This window comes from Macrobrachium rosenbergii, chromosome 42 (genome assembly GCF_040412425.1).
Source record: "Macrobrachium rosenbergii isolate ZJJX-2024 chromosome 42, ASM4041242v1, whole genome shotgun sequence".
Taxonomy (NCBI): Eukaryota; Metazoa; Arthropoda; class Malacostraca; order Decapoda; family Palaemonidae; genus Macrobrachium; species Macrobrachium rosenbergii.
This window is the reverse complement of record NC_089782.1, coordinates 3,465,929-3,485,684: the sequence shown is the minus strand read 5'-3', so window position 1 is coordinate 3,485,684 and position 19,756 is coordinate 3,465,929. Positions and strand designations below refer to the sequence as shown.

The 19,756-nt window shown below is 36.5% G+C and overlaps 1 protein-coding gene across 1 annotated transcript in view; it reads left to right on the top strand.

Annotated features, from left to right (window-relative positions):
* The window catches only part of LOC136827880 (DNA-directed RNA polymerase II subunit RPB1-like), a 144,089-nt gene that overhangs the window by 105,015 nt on the left and 19,318 nt on the right, over nucleotides 1–19,756 (top strand). Inside the window, exons 11-13 of the mRNA XM_067085344.1 lie at nucleotides 9,242–9,505; nucleotides 16,019–16,181; nucleotides 16,285–16,442. Coding sequence (XP_066941445.1) covers nucleotides 9,242–9,505; nucleotides 16,019–16,181; nucleotides 16,285–16,442 — 585 coding nt within the window. The remainder of the gene's footprint in view (nucleotides 1–9,241; nucleotides 9,506–16,018; nucleotides 16,182–16,284; nucleotides 16,443–19,756) is intronic.

Below are 19,756 nucleotides of genomic sequence, written 5' to 3'. Positions count from 1 at the left end.
GCACTTTCTCTTCCTGAGAAGATTTTCGGTCTACGCAACAACTCCCCACGCTACAGAAGCCCTGCTCAACCTTGGCAGAGCTAGTATAGCAGAGGTTGTTCTTGTTGCTTTCTTAGTAGGGAGCATTCTCCCAGGCATTTCTCTCCTGATCATCCACGAAAAACTTCATCAACCTGCTTCTCCTCGGGATCCTTTTGCTTCTTGGCCTCCATCTCCAGTTCCTTTGACTTCTTGGGGATTCAGAGGATTTAAAGCTCTTCATTTCATCCTAAGAATGAGTGTGATTATTCAGATTCTCATCCTTCTGCACTACCCCTGAAGGTTTTAGATCCTGAATGTGCTTACACTTTGGTCATTCAAAGGGATGACGTTCAAGTTGGAGATATGCTGGACACAGCTGATAGGAGTTTTAGAGGTTTGGAATTGGAAGACCCTCTCCCGCTTGATCTTGATGCTGACGAGTTGGCCATTACGTACAGTGAAGTTGTTGGGATGATTAGGAAGTACCATGACGTGGAGGAAACTGCTACTGCCCCATCAGACCAGTCTTTGGCCCTTGAGAAGTTCTTAGGCCCCAAGAAAGAAGCAAAGACCTTGGTAGGATTACCCTTGGCCAATCTTGCTGATTTCACTTTAGAACAGGTGGATGCTCTTGTCTGTGGAAAGGATCTGGGCGATCTCTCAAGTTACTGCCACCTCCTCTTCATAGGCACAGGCGTTTTTATGCCACCCCAAGAGTCGCCCTGCAGCCTAGACAATTGGATTCGGACTTTTCTACGGCGGCAAGCAAGATTTCGTCGACAGCCTTTCCGAAGGATTCTAAGGAGTGTGCATCCTTCTTTCATCTTCAGTCTGGGGCCAAGACATTTCTTTTGTGACCCACTTATCGGTGAGTATGTGGGCTAACTGGCTACTGAAGAGGAGGGACTCCACTCTTTCTGGGGTGTCTAGATATATCAGCCTGGAGTTCATGCTAGCAGTAAGAAATGGAACCTTATGAGAATCATCTTCCCTGTTCTTGAAGGACCTGGTTCAGTCCACAGTTGATAGACAAAGAGCTGATAACAACAACCGGCTGGTTCTGCAAATGGTCTGTAAATCGTCAGGTCCTGCTCGTTCCAACTTAGCTATAGAGAGACAGCCTGCTTCTCAGAGGAAACTTCAGACTTCACCAGGTCCTCGTAGGGAGCGACAATTGTCTCCTAAGACCCCTAAGACCTCTCAGCAGCATCCCTTTCAGCTGCGATCATCTAGAGGCACACAGGGAAGTGCTAGAGATGGCACCCCTCCCCATCCGCTGCCATTGGTGGTGGGGTGCCTGGCAAGCCATTGGGCAACTTTGCAGCAACTATGAGTGGAAGATTGGGTAGTAGATGTTCTTTGGGTAGGATATCGACTCCCTTTCGACTTTCGTCCTCCTCTCACAGATCATCCTCTCCATCAGAGGACGTACCTTCCAGGCTTGTCAAAGGATCTGGCTCTCCAGAACGAAGTGAGGGCGATGACGGAGAAGGGAGCTGTGGAAGTAGTGAGGGATCCTTCCATGGGTGTCTACAGTCGAGTTTTCCTGGTAGAGAAGGCATCAGGCACCTGGAGACCAGTGATAGACCTGTCAACTTTGAATCTGTTCATCAGGAAGGTTTGTTTCAAAGTGGAAACTCCCCACACAGTTCTAAATGCCATCAGACAGAGTGACTTGTTGACAATAGACCTGAAGGATGCCTACTTTCAGATCCCAATTCACCAGTCATCTCATAAGTACCTTCACTTTGTGCTGGGATAGACAGTTTATCAGTTCAAGACGGTTTTGAGGTCATTCTTATCAAAACAGACACAGCCTGCACATCAGTGGCAAATCGTTCTAGGTCACCTGTCATCTTTGGAGAACCTTGTCCTCATGGTTGACTTCACCTCTGCTCTTTACAGTGGAGATTGAAAGAGTTTTGGTCCCTGCTGAGGGATTCTCCATTCTTCCATGCCGCTCTGTCACAGGAAGTGAGACAGGACGTGGCACGTGGCTGGACGATGGGCTTTGTGCTCATCTTCCAGAGATCCTTCTCTTCTCGGGTACCTCTACTGATGGGTGGGGGGCTCATATGGAGGATCTTTTGATTTCTGGAATTTGGAGCCCAGAAGAAAAATGTCTTCACATCAACGTCCTGGAGCTGAAAGGGGGGGCCTTTTTAGCCCTCCAGGAGTTTCAGGATCAGGTAGCAGGTCTTTCCGTGGTTGTGATGTCTGACACCACCACGGTACATAACAAGCAGGGGACCTAGTCTCTCACCATCTTCACGAATTGGAAGTCCAGTTTCACCAATGGGCTATAAACCGCTCGGTGGTTCTGTCAGCCAGGTACATTCCAGGAAAAAGGAACGTATTGGCAGACAAATTGAGTTGTCAAAGCCAAGTCTTGGGGACAGAGTGGCCATTGCACCAGGAAGTGGCAGAAAGGCTGTTTCTCCTTTGGGGGGACACCAATGGTGGATCTGTTCACTACCTGTTTCAACAGGAAACTGGAAGTATTCTTCTCAGTACAGGTATTGTCCCACTTATGATGGGGTTAGGTTCCAAAAACCCCATCGTTTGTTGGAAAAAACGTATCCCAAATATAGCCTAGCCCACACTAGGGTATTCAGTACCATCTATACATTTATGGTAGCCTAGCCTACACTATAAAATATACTTTGTACATACATGGTATAGTAATGATTAATATTAGCTAATTCTGGAGGTTCATGCTGATTGACTAATGATAATTCAATACAAAGAGAAATTGAATAACAAGAATTAGCATAGCCTATACTGTGTTATACCATATACATATACGGTAGCCTAGCCTACATTATACTGTACTCTATATTCACATATATCGTATTATACAAACATCAACATAAAAATGAACATGTATCTTTTCTATGAATCTTTCAAAAAGTTATGCTTTACTTCACTGTATCCAATAACATTTTGTGTATTTTTGCATTGCTTTTGTATTATAAATTGTGATCAATGTTTTGGTTTGGAAATCAATTACACAGTAAGTTTATTTCACTATTTAACCCAGTTCAGAGCGCTTTTCTTGCTTCTACTTAGCGTAAATGAATCTCAGGATACTTTATTTATATGGGACAAGGTTATTTTTCATTAAACGAAGTGTTTTTAAATTGAAATATAACTTGAATACGTCTCGTTGTGAAATTAATTTAGCCATTTTTTCGTTAATAGATGACTTTGGCCATTGTGGCCATGTTTGTGTTATGTAAAAAATCAAGATTCCATTTGCTATTTTCACGTGATTTCATCTTAATACGAAGTTTACATATTTATCTTTTATCGGCACGAAAACAGATGTAATATGTATTCTTTCATGCCCATTAGTTTTGATTAAAACACTTTTCTGCAGTTATATTTACCGTCGAGTTTCATCCATGTTGCCAATGACGATAATTTATAGTTAGCACTTGAACATTGTTTTCTCAGCTTCAGCTTCAACTTGCAGCTTAAAAACTTGCAGCTTAAATTTAGCAGTATATTTCCTTGCCGATCTTTTCTCCATAGCGAATAAGGGTATAATGTCATTTGTAACATAACTATGGTAATTGTTAACTACAATGAAAACTTCTGTTGTTATCCGATTCAGTTATTAGCAAAACAGCAGTTTCTTGTTCAGTTGTTTATGGCTGTATGCATTTACACGAGTATAACGTTACTAACAATACTTGTATCATGCTCTTTTACTTTTTTAACTAGAAGATGGGATAAAGAGATGGAGAAAAGTTGGTCTATTGTAATTTGGTGTCTCTTGTTGCCTGATTGTATGCTGCTGCATGTGCCCGTGCAAAATTTAAAAATATTTTCTAAATATTGACATATTGGTATTAATTGCTAACCTCATCGTAAAATTGAATTATTGTAAGGCAAATTATCGTGACTCAAGGACCTGTAGCTCCAGGTCCTTGGGCAGCTGCAGAAGACGCCATTCAACATCCGTGGAACAACCTGGATGTGTACGCCTTTCCACCCTTTTGCCTGATTCAGGAGGTAATCAACAGGGTAATATCTTCCCAGAACCTCAGGATGACTTTGGTAGCTCCCTTGTGGCCACACGCCGAGTGGTACCCAGCCTTTTAACTCTGCTAATAGAAGCTCCGAGAGAGACTCCTCCTTGGCACAGTCTACTTTGCCAGCCTCACATTGAAAGATATCATCAGTCCGTCAAGTCCCTATCTCTTCACAGTTGGAGACTATCCAGTGTCTTCTGCAAGTGAGAGGCCTTTCTCTCAGGGCAGCGTCAGAGATGTCCTGATATCTTGGAAATCATCAACATCCGTATACCAAGGAAAGTGGGCAGTCTACTGTGATTGGTGTCATCAAAGGGGTTTCTCTCCAGTCGGAGCTTCTATTCAGCAAGTAGCTGACTTTCTTATTTTCCTACATAGGGAAAAGCTCCTTTGTGTCCACCGTTGAGGGCTATAGGGCTGCTTTGGGACTGGTTCTTCATCTAAAAGAAATGCATCTATCTTCCTCATGGAGATTTCTATGCTCTCCAACAATGGTCAGGAAGTGACCCCAGGTGAGCCTGACCTACAATCTATCATTACTTAACTTTTCATCCCACCAATAAGTCTCCCTATGTAAAGGCTGAAGGTTTGCACTGTATTCACATGGGAACAAATCACAAATTTTTAATCAATTTAAATATTTTCCGAACATATAAACCTGAGGCCTTTACATTAATGGCCCACCTCAGCCACCCCTCATTCAGTTTTCCCTGGGCTAGAAGATCACTGGAACAACCGGGATTCTTAGGGGCAAGCGAGATGAGGCTCCGCCCACTCATTGGCCACATTGGGTGACACTGTATCCCTCCGCCACACTTGGATACTGTTATGCAGAATTTGTTCATAACTGTTGTTCTGTGTGGGCAGGAGAATTTCCCAGTGTAAAGGCCTCAGGTGTGTATGTTAGGAAAAATACAAATGGATTAAAAATTTGTGATTCTATCATTTTCTCCATGATTTGACACAGACATGATGTCAGTGCAGTGGGACGATAATGCTCTTATCTTGAAAGGGTTTTTCCCGGGTTTTACAAATGGGAGTAATTTTAACATCCCCCATTGCTTAGGGAAGATATGTTCTTGAAAAATTCTATTACTAAGGCTCAATATGAACACTGGTATTTCCTGGTGTATACTTAATCATTGAGTATGTTATACTATCCAGTCCAGGAAGTGATTCACTTCACTTAATTGAGCTGATTCAGATGCCTTCATAGGAAAAGGTACATTGTCTTGTTCGTTCCTTGATGTATTAAAATCAATTTCTACTTGTTCCATACCCTTCCAGCAAAATGATTAGCAAACTCATTCGTGACTAACCGGGGATCTGCTACTTCACAATTATTGATCTTGATAACTGGAGGCTGACAATGAGTAAATTTGCCTGCTATTTTTCTAACTCTGCCAAACTAAAGTCGGGTGTTTTTTAATTTAATGCTATTAAAATTGTCCAGGATTCCTTTTGTGCCTTTTAGTTTTCTGTAAAAGAAAACTGTTGATATGGCATTGTCCGTCCGTCCACACTTTTTCTGTCTGCCCTCAGATCTTAAAAACTGCTGAGGCTAGAGGGCTGCAAATTGGTATGTTGATCATCCACCCTCCAATCATCAAACATACCAAATTGCAGCCCTCTAGCCTCAGTAGTTTTTATTTTATTTAAGGTTAAGTTTAGCCATGGATCATGCATCAAACAGCATCATACGCTGTACAGAAAACTCGATTGCGCCCAAGAAACTTCGGGGTATTTTTTAATTTCCATGTGTGGAAATGAGCCCTTGTTTTTCAAAATTCAGTACGGTAATACTCACATTTTCTTCTGCGATATCTGCGAGTTTCCTGCGATATCTGTGAGTTTCCTGATATTTATGAGTCCACCAGAGAACTGATCAGCAGATAAACATGCCTGAAGTCCTATGTATCGATTGGAGACCAGCTAAGACAATAATTGTGTTGAAAAAATTGAGAGCATTATCTACAGAGGGAAAGTCATCAGCTGAGTTATATACTGAGCTGTGTTCTTGGAATGTTGCCCAATCAATCACTTACATTGAAGTCTTCCATTTGTTTCATTTCTGTAGTATCATTTTTATATTTTCTGCATTTTCTCACAACCCAAAAGATGAAACCAATTGTGAGGGTAGGGTATGTATGTATGTATGTACATACATACATACATACATACATACATACATACATACATACATACATACATACATACATACATACATACATACATACATACTCCAATGCTTTCGTTGATAGCACCAAGCCTTAAGTTGAAAATAGCACAATATGTTGCCAACATCTACAAATTTGCATTATAAATGTTGTTAATTAGAGATGACACATCAACTGATAAAATATTCTCTTGTGTATTCTATATTTTTTATAATTACACCCATAGCCAACTAAATTTTTAATGAAATAATGTACAGTAGTCCAGCAAAGCAAAAAGGAAAAATGGCAGTACATGGCTATGAAACGCACACACATGAACTTGCACACTATGTAGAGATGGTAATGTCATTATTGATGAAATGCTACATGCAGATGTAAGCACACACAGTCATATAAGTAAAACTTGCGATGCTATGAGGTGAAATGAAAAATGATTAATTCCAATAAAACAGAAATTGATCAAATACTTTTCAGTAGTGTTGTTAGAATGAATTTGCTTTGGACAGTCATCATTGAAAAATGCCATATGTACTAAAGATGTAAACACAGGGTGTTTTACACAAACAGTTTCCATGATAGGGCAAAATGAGTAAAACAAATGAATTTTGGCAAAATGAGTAAAATGAAATATGCATATGTACTCATGTATCATTCAATCTCGAGTATCATGTTACCCTTGAAATTTCATCCCCTAAACATGATTTCATCATATATGTACCTTGTGTATCATGTGAGTTGCATTTTTGATAGCCCAGATAACATTAGGCTAACCTCTGTTCTTCAGCAATCCCATCTTCCTGTTATATAAATGAAAGTAAAAACAAAAAGTCGTTACATGCAGAACAAATTTCAATTTTGGTAGATCATACCGTATAGTCTGGGCTTTCAAACAAGATTACTAAACTTACGGCATATGTACCATTCATAACTATCTCTTATAATTAACAACAACTTACTATATATATTGCATAAACACCATTTACCAAAGAACTGACATAAACAACATCAAATATGATGTAATTGAATGAATTGGGAAGCAGCTGCTGTGTGATTTTGAGGAATTTTATTTCAACATAAAGTATGTTAGTTTACCTTTGTATACCTGTTTTACTCTTATGTACAAAAATAAAAATAATTCCAGCAATAATCCATTTCTTTTAGCAAATAAAAATTGCTTATCCTTCTTACAGGTGAGGGAGGAGGATACAGAGTTAGCCTTGAACCCCCTAGAATTTTTACTAGTCCTTTCTGGATTTCACCCTTATCTGAAGGCCCTTTGGCTTTATTAATTTGGATAATCAATATATATATATATTACTGTATATATATATATATATATATATATATATATATATATATATATATATATATATATATATATATATATATATATATATGTATGTATGTATGTATGTATGTATGTATGTATGTATGTATATATATATATATATATATATATATATATATATATATATATATATATATGCATGATAATACTTCTGTTATCCACATTAATAGAGCCAAGGGCCTGTCAGATGAGGGCGCATAAAAAATCTAGGGGTGTATAAGGGTTACAGCAACTCTGTACCCTACCTCACCTAACTTTGTCAATACCACATAACTTTAAATTCTCAGTATGCTTATAAACAATAATCATGGCACTTTAAACTGAAAACTTTATGCAAAAGACAATTATCTACTTTTCCCCCCTTATTGGTAACAAAATATACTTTGAAAAAATGTAACGCCTTTTTCTCTTTAATGACACAGTTCGTTAGGTAACCAATTTACTTGTGTTAACCCACAGCTTATGGTTTTATCACCATTAATGTATTTTTATTATACAGCGACTTTATTAGTTGTTACCATACTGTATTGCCATGCATGAGATATAAAATGAGTGTGTGAACTAGTCTAGGTGTTACACTCACAGTATCCATTTGCTACAAAAATGGGCCATTGCAGCTGTATATAAGATAAAGGTAATGGTGATTAAACTGATATTTTACTTTTGGAATCCATTTATACTGTACAGTATTATTATGTTAAAATATCTTCATAATATGTATAATAAAAAAACAGTCATACACCAATTGCATTTGGTAATGTTTACATTCTCAGGATCAGCTGATTGAGCCTGCTAGCAAAAGAATTAGGAGAATAATTTTTTTGTTGCTAAAAGAAACAAATGTATTACTGGAAATAATATTTTACTTATATTTTTGTCCATTTATTAGTTTAAATTATTTTTTCTTTTCTAATAACTGATCTCTTCTTTCTGTATTTCTTATTACCTTTTGTTGCTTTTTTGAAATGAACACCAATTCTTTGGAAGCTTGAACTTCAAGTCAGTGGCCCCTGTGGGCTGGTTCCATATGAGTATGGTTCATCTTCTGAATATTAATAATACAAGCCCAAGGGTTCCAGTAGGGAAACTAGTACAGAAAAGGCAATTGAGAACTAAAGAGTAAAGTAAGAAAGAGAAGTAACATGGATAAAATAAGATGATAAATTACAAAATAGCAGAAATAAGACAATTAACAAATAAACTAGGAAGTAAGACTCACACCACTTTAACTAGGAAGTAAGACTCACTCCACTTTTCTTGCCTCTCAAGTACAGTACTCCACAATTAACGTTTTAAAAATTAAACTTGCAACTGTTGCTGAAGAATCCAGTCCACCATAAGCCCTTGTGTTTACTATACCCCTTTTTTCATATTGTTAAAGCTGGAAGTGGCGGGGAAGGTGAACGCTCAGAAAGCCTTAATCAACACCCAGGTTCTGAGCTTGGGTCTGAGGTTCTGAGCTTGGGTCTGCATGCGGTCAGGATTCAGTTTTGAATGCTTTGCTCATTCCGATTTTGGCCTATTACTTCATATGATAATGGGATAATTCCTATAACAAATTTAATATACCTTTTTTTAGTCTTCTTCACTAAGAATGTCTAAATTTGTGGATGAAGATTCCCAATAAACAATACAGTAAAGGTGTTTGTCCATTGCAGGCTGCTCCAGGTGAAATGGTAGGAGCCCTTGCTGCCCAATCCCTTGGTGAACCAGCCACTCAGATGACACTCAACACTTTCCATTTTGCTGGTGTGTCTTCTAAGAATGTAACTCTTGGTGTGCCTAGGCTAAAGGAAATTATTAATATTAGTAAAAAACCAAAGGCTCCTTCACTTACTGTGTTTTTGGTTGGTGCCTCTGCTAGGGATGCAGAAAAAGCCAAGAACGTTCTTTGCCGTTTAGAACACACTACTCTTCGAAAGGTTAGTATTGCCTCGTATTTTACCTCAGATGTATGTTGTGTTAGTTTAAAGATAGATTAGTGAAAAATTTGAATAAAATATCTTAGTATAATGTGACAAAAACATAAATGCACCTACAGTTTACATACATCTGAACTTCATGTGTACAATATCACACGTGAATTGTAAGTTTTTTATGTAGATTATAAGAAATTAAAAATAGACAAAATTTTAAAGGAAAGACTGTGATGCATGCATAAATGTACAAGGGATATAATTATGTGTATACATGTTTTGTACCATCTATAATTGTGTCCACTTTTATAACCCCTAGTATTGAGCAGTAATCAGTCTCTCAACATACCTGTGATAAGAATAATAAATAAAAGAATTTATGTAATGTACTATATGTACATCATTAATATAATTAATATTTAATTCAAGAGAAACAGTTAATATCACTACATTATTGAAAGCATCAGGATACAGACTGTACTTTCATATATAAAATAATAATGTTGGTCTTGCTAGTTAAGGTAGTTATACAAATATAGACATCATTGTACATTTACATATACCATATATATAAGAGAAGACATCATTGTACATTTACATATATATATTTAAGAGAACAGTAATAATAAATTCCATAGGTATTAGTCAGAATCTAACTTAAATTTATTTATTGATGGTATGAGACTTCTAAAAATCAAGTTTATTTTATAGTTTCTTAATCACCCAAGTGGGAAATTTAGTACTGTATCATTTAGTTTATTTATGAGTACTTGACCATTGAAACAAAGTCCATATCATTCACACAAAACATTTACTAGTCGATGAAATATGACTCTATATGTTAAGTGGTGTATTTGAGTGAAAAGCAAGTAGTCAGAGTATTTCAAAATTAAATTCTCTCATTTTCATAAATTTTAAGAAGACATTTATTATTTGTAACGTTAATATCCATATCCAGGAAGATCATTTATACAGGTCTTTATTAGTATTTAAAATTCAAATACTCTTTGGTATATTGAATTAATATAGAATACCAGCTGACATACCTGGCATTGCACAGTAAAAGCTCAAAGCATAGAATGCACCCAGACCGTAGAACACACTTGGATATTTATATATCCCAACTTTCTGTTAGACAGGAAAAGGAATCAAATCTATCTATAGTGTAATATAAAAGAATTCTTACTTATAGGTTTTCAAAAATATAAATACTGTATACAAATTATAAAGTAAAATCTTTCACAAAATCACTATAATATTACTTTAACATAAAACTTGATTGTAAACATTTTTAGTTTCACCATCAGGAGCAAGGATAAATAAATTTTTGGGTGAACCCATCCTTGAACAGTCATCTAAAAGAGCGAAATGAAACTCACATTCACTGAAAGATGATAAACTGGAAGAGTTGCTGAGTTAGCTTCCCTTAAATACAGACTTCTTTTTATTTTTACAAATCTCCAGAAGGCTCTACCAACACCAAGTTATATTTGTTTCCAAAAATTTTCAGAAGATTATGCAGAGTTGTATTCATTCTGTTCAACTAAGCTTGGACTTCAGTGGCAATGGGAGTGTCACTATCCATGTCAACGACCCCAAAAACTATGGATTCAACTCTAATCTCGGTCATTTTTTACATTTTATTTTTCACCTCTTCTCACCCCCCCCCTTCCTATCATGGCTGAACTTGCACTTAAGGGGCATCAGGAGTGTCACTATTCATCTTGCAGCCTCATAAACTATGGGATTAGACACTAATAGCTGTCATTTTCGGTTATTTTTACGTCACCCACTTCCCACCCCACCAGCATTGGTGCTAGTGGTGTCTTACCCCCACAGTACAGCCATGCCCCAAACTTATGTGAGGTTAGGTTCCAGAACCCCTCGCGCAGGGCGAATTTTCACGTAAGGTTGGCACGGTCTCTAAAAATGCTAATAAATGCTTATTTCTAAAGTTTAAACACTAAATATGACCCTAATCATGTTCCCAAATTATGAAGCTAACTTTTAAATGAAATTAAAGTTACTGTAATTTCATTTAAAAGTTAGCTCAATACATTACCCTTAAAAAAAGAAATAAATGGTTGACATAAAAATAGCGAGTTGGAAGAGAATTTCTCTCTCCCCCTTCCTCCCTTCCAACCAATCTATTTTTAGAAGTCTTCTCAACCCCTTTTTAATAACTTCTTTATTTTACGTCTCTTTCTCTTTGTTCTGAAATGCTTTTTCATGAACAAACAGTGTTTTTTTATTTGGACTAATTCAGCTCTTAGTTATTATGTCTCTATGTTTTAGAAAGTATTTGCCACACTAGTGCATTTACAGTTTGTAGACTTACAGGTCAAATTAGGTAAATTTAAACTATCTACTGTACAGGTAAAGACATACAGAGAAATAACAAGTTATAAAAATGTGTGAACGCTAATTACGAGAGAGAGAGAGAGAGATAAGGGTTGTCCGTACTTAGAGAGTGAAATTATTTATCAATTATTACGGAGACAGAGAGAATAAAACGAGAGAGAGAGAGAGTTGTCTTACTAGAAATATCAAGTTAAAATTATTTATGAATTATTACAGAGAGAGAGACGTTATTCATACGTTAGATATCAAAAGATGGGAATTCACAATTTATGAAGGAAAAAGAAAGAAGAAAGAGGGAAAGATAGTACCAGAAATCCTTTGACACGCTGTGGGCAACGATTGACGCATTTGACAGCTTTGCCCTAGCCCCTCTCTTCAAAGGTTTCATGAAAGATTGGGAAATGATATTTGTTTGTTTAAAATATCACATACTGTAATTTACTATAGAAATGTATACATTTTGTAATTACAGTTATATTATTATTATTATTATTATTATTATTATTATTATTATTATTATTATTTAATCTTATTAATATATGAAAATTAGTACTCATTATTAGGTAAGTCATTTATTTTATCATACAAAACAAACATATACATGTAACCAACCTTAAAAGTTCTCTCATCTCTTACTGAGATGAGAGAATTTTTATGGTTACATGTATATGTTTATTTGTTTTGTTGATAAATAAATGATTTACCTAATAATAAGTACTCATTTTCAAATATTAATAAAATTAAATAATAACAATAATAATAACTAATTGCAAAATTTATACATTCCTAGAGTAAATTATTTGAACCTTTTAAACAAACAAATATTTCCAAATCTTTCTTGAAACCTTTGAAGAGAGGGACGAGGCCAAAGCTGTCAGATATGTCAATTGTTGCCCAAAGCGTGTTAAAGGATTTCTCTCTCTCTCTCTCTCTCTCTCTCTCTCTCTCTCTCTCTCTCTCTCTCTCTTTTTCCTTTATAAGTCACGAATTTCCATCTTTTGATATCTAACGTAAGAATAACTCTCGCTCTCTCTCTCTCATGTTATTTTCTCTGTCTCCGTAATAATTCATAAATAATTTAACTTGATATTTCAAGTAAGGACAATCTCTCTCTCTCTCTCTCTCTCTCTCTCTCTCTCTCTCTCTCTCTCTCTCTCTCTCTCTCTCTCTCTCTCTCTCTCTCTCCGTAATAATTGATAAGTAATTTCACTCTCTTAAGTAAGGACAACCTCTCTCTCTCTCTCTCTCTCTCTCTCTCTCTCTCTCTCTCTCTCTCTCTCTCTCTCTCTCTCTCTCTCTCTCTCTCTCTCTCTCTCTCTCACATTTTTACAACTTATTATTTCTCTGTATGTCTTTCCTTGTACAGTAGATAGTGTAAATTGATCTAATTTTACCTGTAGTACCGTCTACGAAGTGTAAATGTGATAGTGTGGCAAATACGCTCTGAACCATAGACATAATAACTAACAGTTGTATTAGTCAAAATAAAAAACTATTCGTTCATGAAAAGGCATTTCAGAACAAAGAGAAGGAGATGTAGAATAAAGAAGTTATTAAAAGAGATTGAGGAGACTTCTAAAAATAGATCAGCTGGAAGGGGAGAGAGACAGAAATTCTCTCCCAACTCACTACTGTATTTTTATGTCAACCATTTATTTCTTATTTTAAGGGTAATGTATTAAAGCTAACTTTTAAATGAAATTACAGTAACTTTAATTTCATTAAAAGTTAATTTAATAATTTGGGAGCATGATTAGGGTAATATTTAGTGTTCAAACTTTAGAAATAAGCATTTATTAGCATTTTTGGAGACCGTGCCAAACTTTCGTGAAAGTTCACCTCACACGAGGGGTTCTGGAACCTAACCTCGTGTAAGTCCGGGTTATGACTGTGTATATATATATATATATATAATAAAATGAATTGTCATAATAAATCTTCAGCAAAAATACTAACGAAATATAAAATGAACAAGTAAATACAAACTAAAAGGGTGAGGCGTAAAATAACGAAAAATTAAAAACACAAGCATAAAATATGAAAATAAAACTATAGTGAAATGTAAACAAACTACCACTCACAAAGTAAAATATTTAACGACCTAATTGAGTACCTACTATGAAATTACCATAGCTAGTTGAATACCAGGCGAGTTGTTGTTCAATTCGGCTTCATCTTTTTAATAGTCAGCGACTCTGAAATTAAAAGGTCAGTCTGTTTGAACAAAAGACAGTACCGAAAATCCAGGTCAGTGAAAGGATGGTCTGTGCTAAACTGTGTTCTCCAAACCACCCTTTTCTGCCATTAGAGAACACAGTTTAGCATCCTTTCACTGACCTGGATTTTGGGTACTGTCTTTTTGTTCAAACAGACTGACCTTTTAATTTCAGAGTCACTGTCAAAAGATGAAGGGGATGAAGTAGGTACTCAATTGGAATTGAACAACAACTTTCGTCTGGTATTCAACTAGCTATCGTGTTAATTTCATAGTAGGTACTCAATTAGGTCAAGTTAAATATTTTACTTTGTGAGTGGTAGTTTGTTTACATTTCACTATAGTTTTATTTTCATATTTTATGCTTGTGTTTTTAATTTTTTCGTTATTTTACGTCTCACCCTTTTAGTTTGTATTTACTTGTTCATTTTATATTTCGTTAGTATTTTTGCTATATATATATATATATATATATATATATATATATATATATATATATATATATGTATGTATGTATGTATGTATGTATGTATGTATACATATGTATATATATACGTTTCTATACATATATATATATATATATATATATATATATATATATATATATATATATATATATATATAAATGCAAATGCAGTGTCCCTTTCATCCCTAGCTGTAACTCCTTTCATTGTGCTATACGTCCATTCATATTCTCTTTTCTTCCATCTTACTTTCCACAATCTCCTAACAATTGTTTCATTATTTTCAGTGCTGAATGACCTCATAGGTCCCAGCGCTTGGCCTTTGGCCTAAATTTTATATTTCAGTTCAAGTTCCAATTGTCCAGTGTTTGTAGTGTCTGAGTTTTGTGAAAATACATAGCTCACAGGAAATTTTGAGCAGTTTCCTTGAAAACTGCATATCTATGTACATTCATAAGCTGTGTAAATAAAAAGAAAAGTATGTATACATTTTGAACATGAACCCCTTGCATCTGGTCATGGTCATGGTCTTGTGAGGCATAATAATAGCTTTTGGGCTTTGATTCTGACTGGTTTAGGTGAGAATGTATATTTGTCACCATGCAGTTTGAACAAATTTTAAGGGAAAACTGTTCAAATCACTTGAATGGGCCATAAATGACTTATGGCAACTCTTAATGGCAACACACATCATAGCTGGCAATAGGAAAAAGTCCAAAGAACAGTCTTCTATTAGAAGTCACAGGAAGGCACTACACCTCCCCATCCCAGTACATCTCAAATATATTTGTCCATAAATATACTCGGTGATTGTTGCTAGTTTTAGTTTTCATCTTTTATTATGATAGTATGTTAGCTGTAATTGCAGTTTTGCAAAATGAAGTACAAAAAAAATATTAGAACATGTATAACTCACTAAAAGGTACTATAGTACTTCTCCCCATCTCAGTACATCTCGTAAATATTTTTCCATAAGTATACTCATGGCTTGTTACTGATATGAGTTCTCATCTGTTATGTACATAAGCTGTAATTGTAATTTTACAAAATGAAATAAAAACAGTTGCTAGAAATAACATGTACAACACACTAAAATTACCATATTTTTACAAGCATCATGATAACCCCCCATTTTCAACTTCCTGTGGAAGGTACAAAAAATGTTTAATAATTTATTTCTTATATGTGTATTTACACATCTCCCTCCTTCCAGTGGTATGATTTTTTTTTTTTTTTATTGGCCAACCTTGAAGTTTGTCTGATCTTGGGATATTTTGTATATAATTTTAGAGAGTTTATATATATATTATATATATATATATATATATATATATATATATATATATATATATATATATAAAATATATATATATATATATTTCATAGGTACAGGGTATATATATATATATATATATTTTTTTAATTAACTTGAGTTGGTACAGTATTTGATTTCAAGGAAATTTTGTTTGGTTATTGCAGGTAACGTCCAATACAGCTATTTACTATGATCCAGATCCCCAGAATACCTGCATCACAGAGGACCAAGAATTTGTAAATGTTTACTATGAAATGCCTGACTTTGATGTCTCGCGCATTTCACCTTGGCTGCTTCGTATAGAGTTGGATCGTAAAAAAATGACTGGTATGTATTTGATTATCACTAAAGTCTGTGGTAAAAATGTTGATATTTTGTGTAATTGATGTTTCTGTAATTAATTTTATGCATTTCTAAATTTCTACAATAGATAAGAAGCTGACCATGGAGCAAATTTCTCAGAAGATCAACTCTGGATTTGGTGATGATCTTAATTGCATATTTAATGATGACAATGCAGAGAAGCTTGTTCTTCGTATCCGTATTATTGTTGGGGATGACAAACTTGCAGACGATGCTGAAGAGCAGGTAAATTTAATCATGCTTTGTGTTGGAATTCAGTGCAGTATGTTCGTTATAAAAGAGATTTAAGGAGGCCATCAAGCAAATATTCTGAGCTGTTAATTTTATTAATAAGATGTTCGCTGAAATGTTGTAATTTTGTGTGAGTACTCTTCTTTCAAGGCAATTAGTGTTCTGTTAGTGACAAGTACAGGTAGTCCCTGGGTATCGGCAGGAGTTCTTTCCAACAGTGTGACGATAGCCAAAATCGCCAATAGCCGAAAATCGGCTGCTTATCGACACCTCTGTTAGGTATGTATCGGTGCCAATACCAGAATATTGGTGCTGATAAGTGGAAATCAGTGCATATTGGCACCAAAAATCGCCGATTTTCGTCCTCCCTAGACAAGTGCCGTAAAACCGGATCGCCGATAACAGAGCCCGCCTATAACTGAGGACTGCCTGTACTTCGTTTATCTATTTAATATTGTTTAGTATTCTTACTGAGGCAATGAGAGCCTCGTTTTCATAACTACTTTTATTTTCTACACTATCTTATATTAATACTGGTTTAGATTTTATAATGGTTGGGAAAGAATATGTTTTTGCATTTGTGTTTAATCATGTTTTTATGGCTAGGTGAAGCCTTACAATAATTAGTTAAGTGTACTGTATTAGCTAATTACAGTATTTACCACATGTTTGCTTTGTATTCACCTTGCTATGTTACCTGGAAAAGAATACAGTTGCTCCAGAACCATGACCACTTCCTCTCATTTTTTCACTACCTGGTGTCATGGTAGACCAGCAGAAATCTAGGAGATTTCATCACAGTGCTTATCAAAAGGGGAACAAGCAGCTCACCTTTGACAGGTAGTCATCATCAGTCATCTTTTGTCTCTGGAGAAGCTTGTTTCACCAGGAACTGTATGATGGTACACTCTGTAGTGTTGAGTGACAACATGACCATAGTAGCCAACCCAAATAAATGTGTGTTATACATCCCTTCTTTGCCAGCTGGTAATGCTATTGCATGATTGGGCAGTTTGCCACACACATTTCATCCAGAAGGAAAGATTTTCTGGACCAGTTCAACAACCAGGGGTAGTTAGTCAAGACAGATTGATAATCACTCTTTTGCATGGGGGAGAGCTTTTTGAGCATGGTGAACTCGTAGTGTTCAATCTGTTCACCACATGGTTACACAGTAAGCTTCTGGTGTTCCTCTCTGTTCCAGAACCTGGGCTTCCTTGGAAAATACCTTTCAACAACCCTGTGATGTCTGGATGTCTCTACCTCCACCTGTCAGTCTGATTTGCTGAGTGTTCGTCACTTTGGGTTTCAAATAACCATGGTAGCTCTTCATTACCCCTATGCCAAGTAGTTTCCTGATCTGCTAGCTCTTCTGGTTGAGGTGCCTAGAGATTCCCCTTTGGTCCACTCTTAACTGTTAGCCACCCATTTTGGGGTAATATCAACTACTGTCTACCAGGGAGGAATAGACTATCTTCTGTGATTGGTATCTCTGATGGGTTCTCTCTTCAGTCAGCGCTGCTTTGCAGCAGATCATGGATTTACTCCTCCACCTTCGGGACAAGTTCCTTGTAGTCCCTTGGGTGAAGCCTGTTGCTGCCATGAGCCAGGTCTTCTGACTGAGAGGCATGGAACTCTTTTCTTCAGTAGAGTTGTCTGTGCTCATAGAAGCTCTCAACTGTTTTGCCCACCTCACTATCTCAACCTTCAGAGTGGACAGTGGCTGACTCAGGTTTTAGATTGAAATCTCAAGACTTATTTTGCAAGCCTGAGTACAGGCAGTCCCCGGTTTACGACGAGGGTTCCGTTTTTACGCCACGTCGTAAACCTAAAAATCGTTGAAAATCGTCAAAAATCATAAGAAAACCTTACTTTTAATGCTTTGGGTGCATTGAAAACGATGTAAACTGCATTTTTATTGAGTTTTTCATAAAAAAAACTCCAAATTATGAGTATTCTGCCGTTTTGAAGCCATATTTCTTCCGTCGGATCGACACGTAACCCTGGAACATGCGTCGTAAACCAGGAAATAATTTCTGATAAATATATTTGAAAAGCGTCGTAACCTCGGAACATCATAAACCAGGGACTGCCTGTATTGTCGTAATTTGTTGACAAGTTGCACTTCCTTTTGTAGTATATGTGGGTCTCTTAGGGCTGGAATTTATCTTGCTGTCTTTCATGAGTTGCTGGAAAACTAAAGTCCTGCTAGTTTATGACAAAGGACTACAGAATCTTGTGGTCCTCTCCCTCCAAGAATTTATCAGTGAGGAGCCAAATTAGATGCTTTGATGCCTAGTATGAGGCCTGCTGCACTGTCCGTGAGAACACAACCTCTTAGGCCAGTGTGTTAGGGTTTGTTTTTTTCTAGTACCAGCGAGCACAAGAAATTATCCTGAATACCCTTTCTTTATGTCTTCATGAAGTGGACATACAATTTGTCTTGTGAGGAAGACAGTCAGTCCAATCAAGAACTCACAGAGCTTGGGGCATTTGCCCATCCCTGACTGTTCAGAAAATTTTTTGGTCCACAGTTAATAGCACAGATGTTTGGTAACACCAGACTAGGGACATCACCCACAAGTCCTTGGGCCCTTCCCTGTAGGACATGTGGTGGCTGCTAAATAGGTTGTGCAGTCTTTAAGCTCCTTTTGTACAAAATTACACGTCTTAAATTACTTGGGTTATATGAGGCTGGAGGTTGAGCTCTATTCCTCCTCCTGTCCTCTGCAAAGCTGCAGTCAGACCAAGTACATGCTGCATGGGTCACAGTGCAGATGGATACATCGCAGTCTGGCTCTGGGTCCACCAGTCTGGCATCCCTGTACCAAATTGTGAAGGTGGTTACAGGATTCTTTGCTCCTCTGCTTGCAATCATAACAAGGAGCATGGCATTTCTGGGTGGCAATTCAGCTTGCCAGTCAATTCAGAGACTATTCTCCCACCCAAAGATTGAGTTTCTGACATAAGAAGTGAGGGTTTTTATTACCACAGGAAAAAAAAATAAGATGAAGTTGATTGGTGTATTTTAAGGTTTACCAGCCTGAGCCTTTTATCATAACCCCACCTCAACCACCCCATGTGATCCCTGGTGCCAAAGGAAAGTGCTTGATGATGGCATGTGAGTTGGGGGTCCCCCCCCTTCCCACCTGCCACTAACTACCTTAAGTTTCAATGACCAATTCCAGCTTGTGCTGAGGAATAAGCCTACATAAAAGGCTCTGGTTTATATACCCATGAAAAATAATTACTTTTGAAAATTTTATTTTTAATTAGATGAGTGTAGGAAGTATTTTAGAACCTGTCCT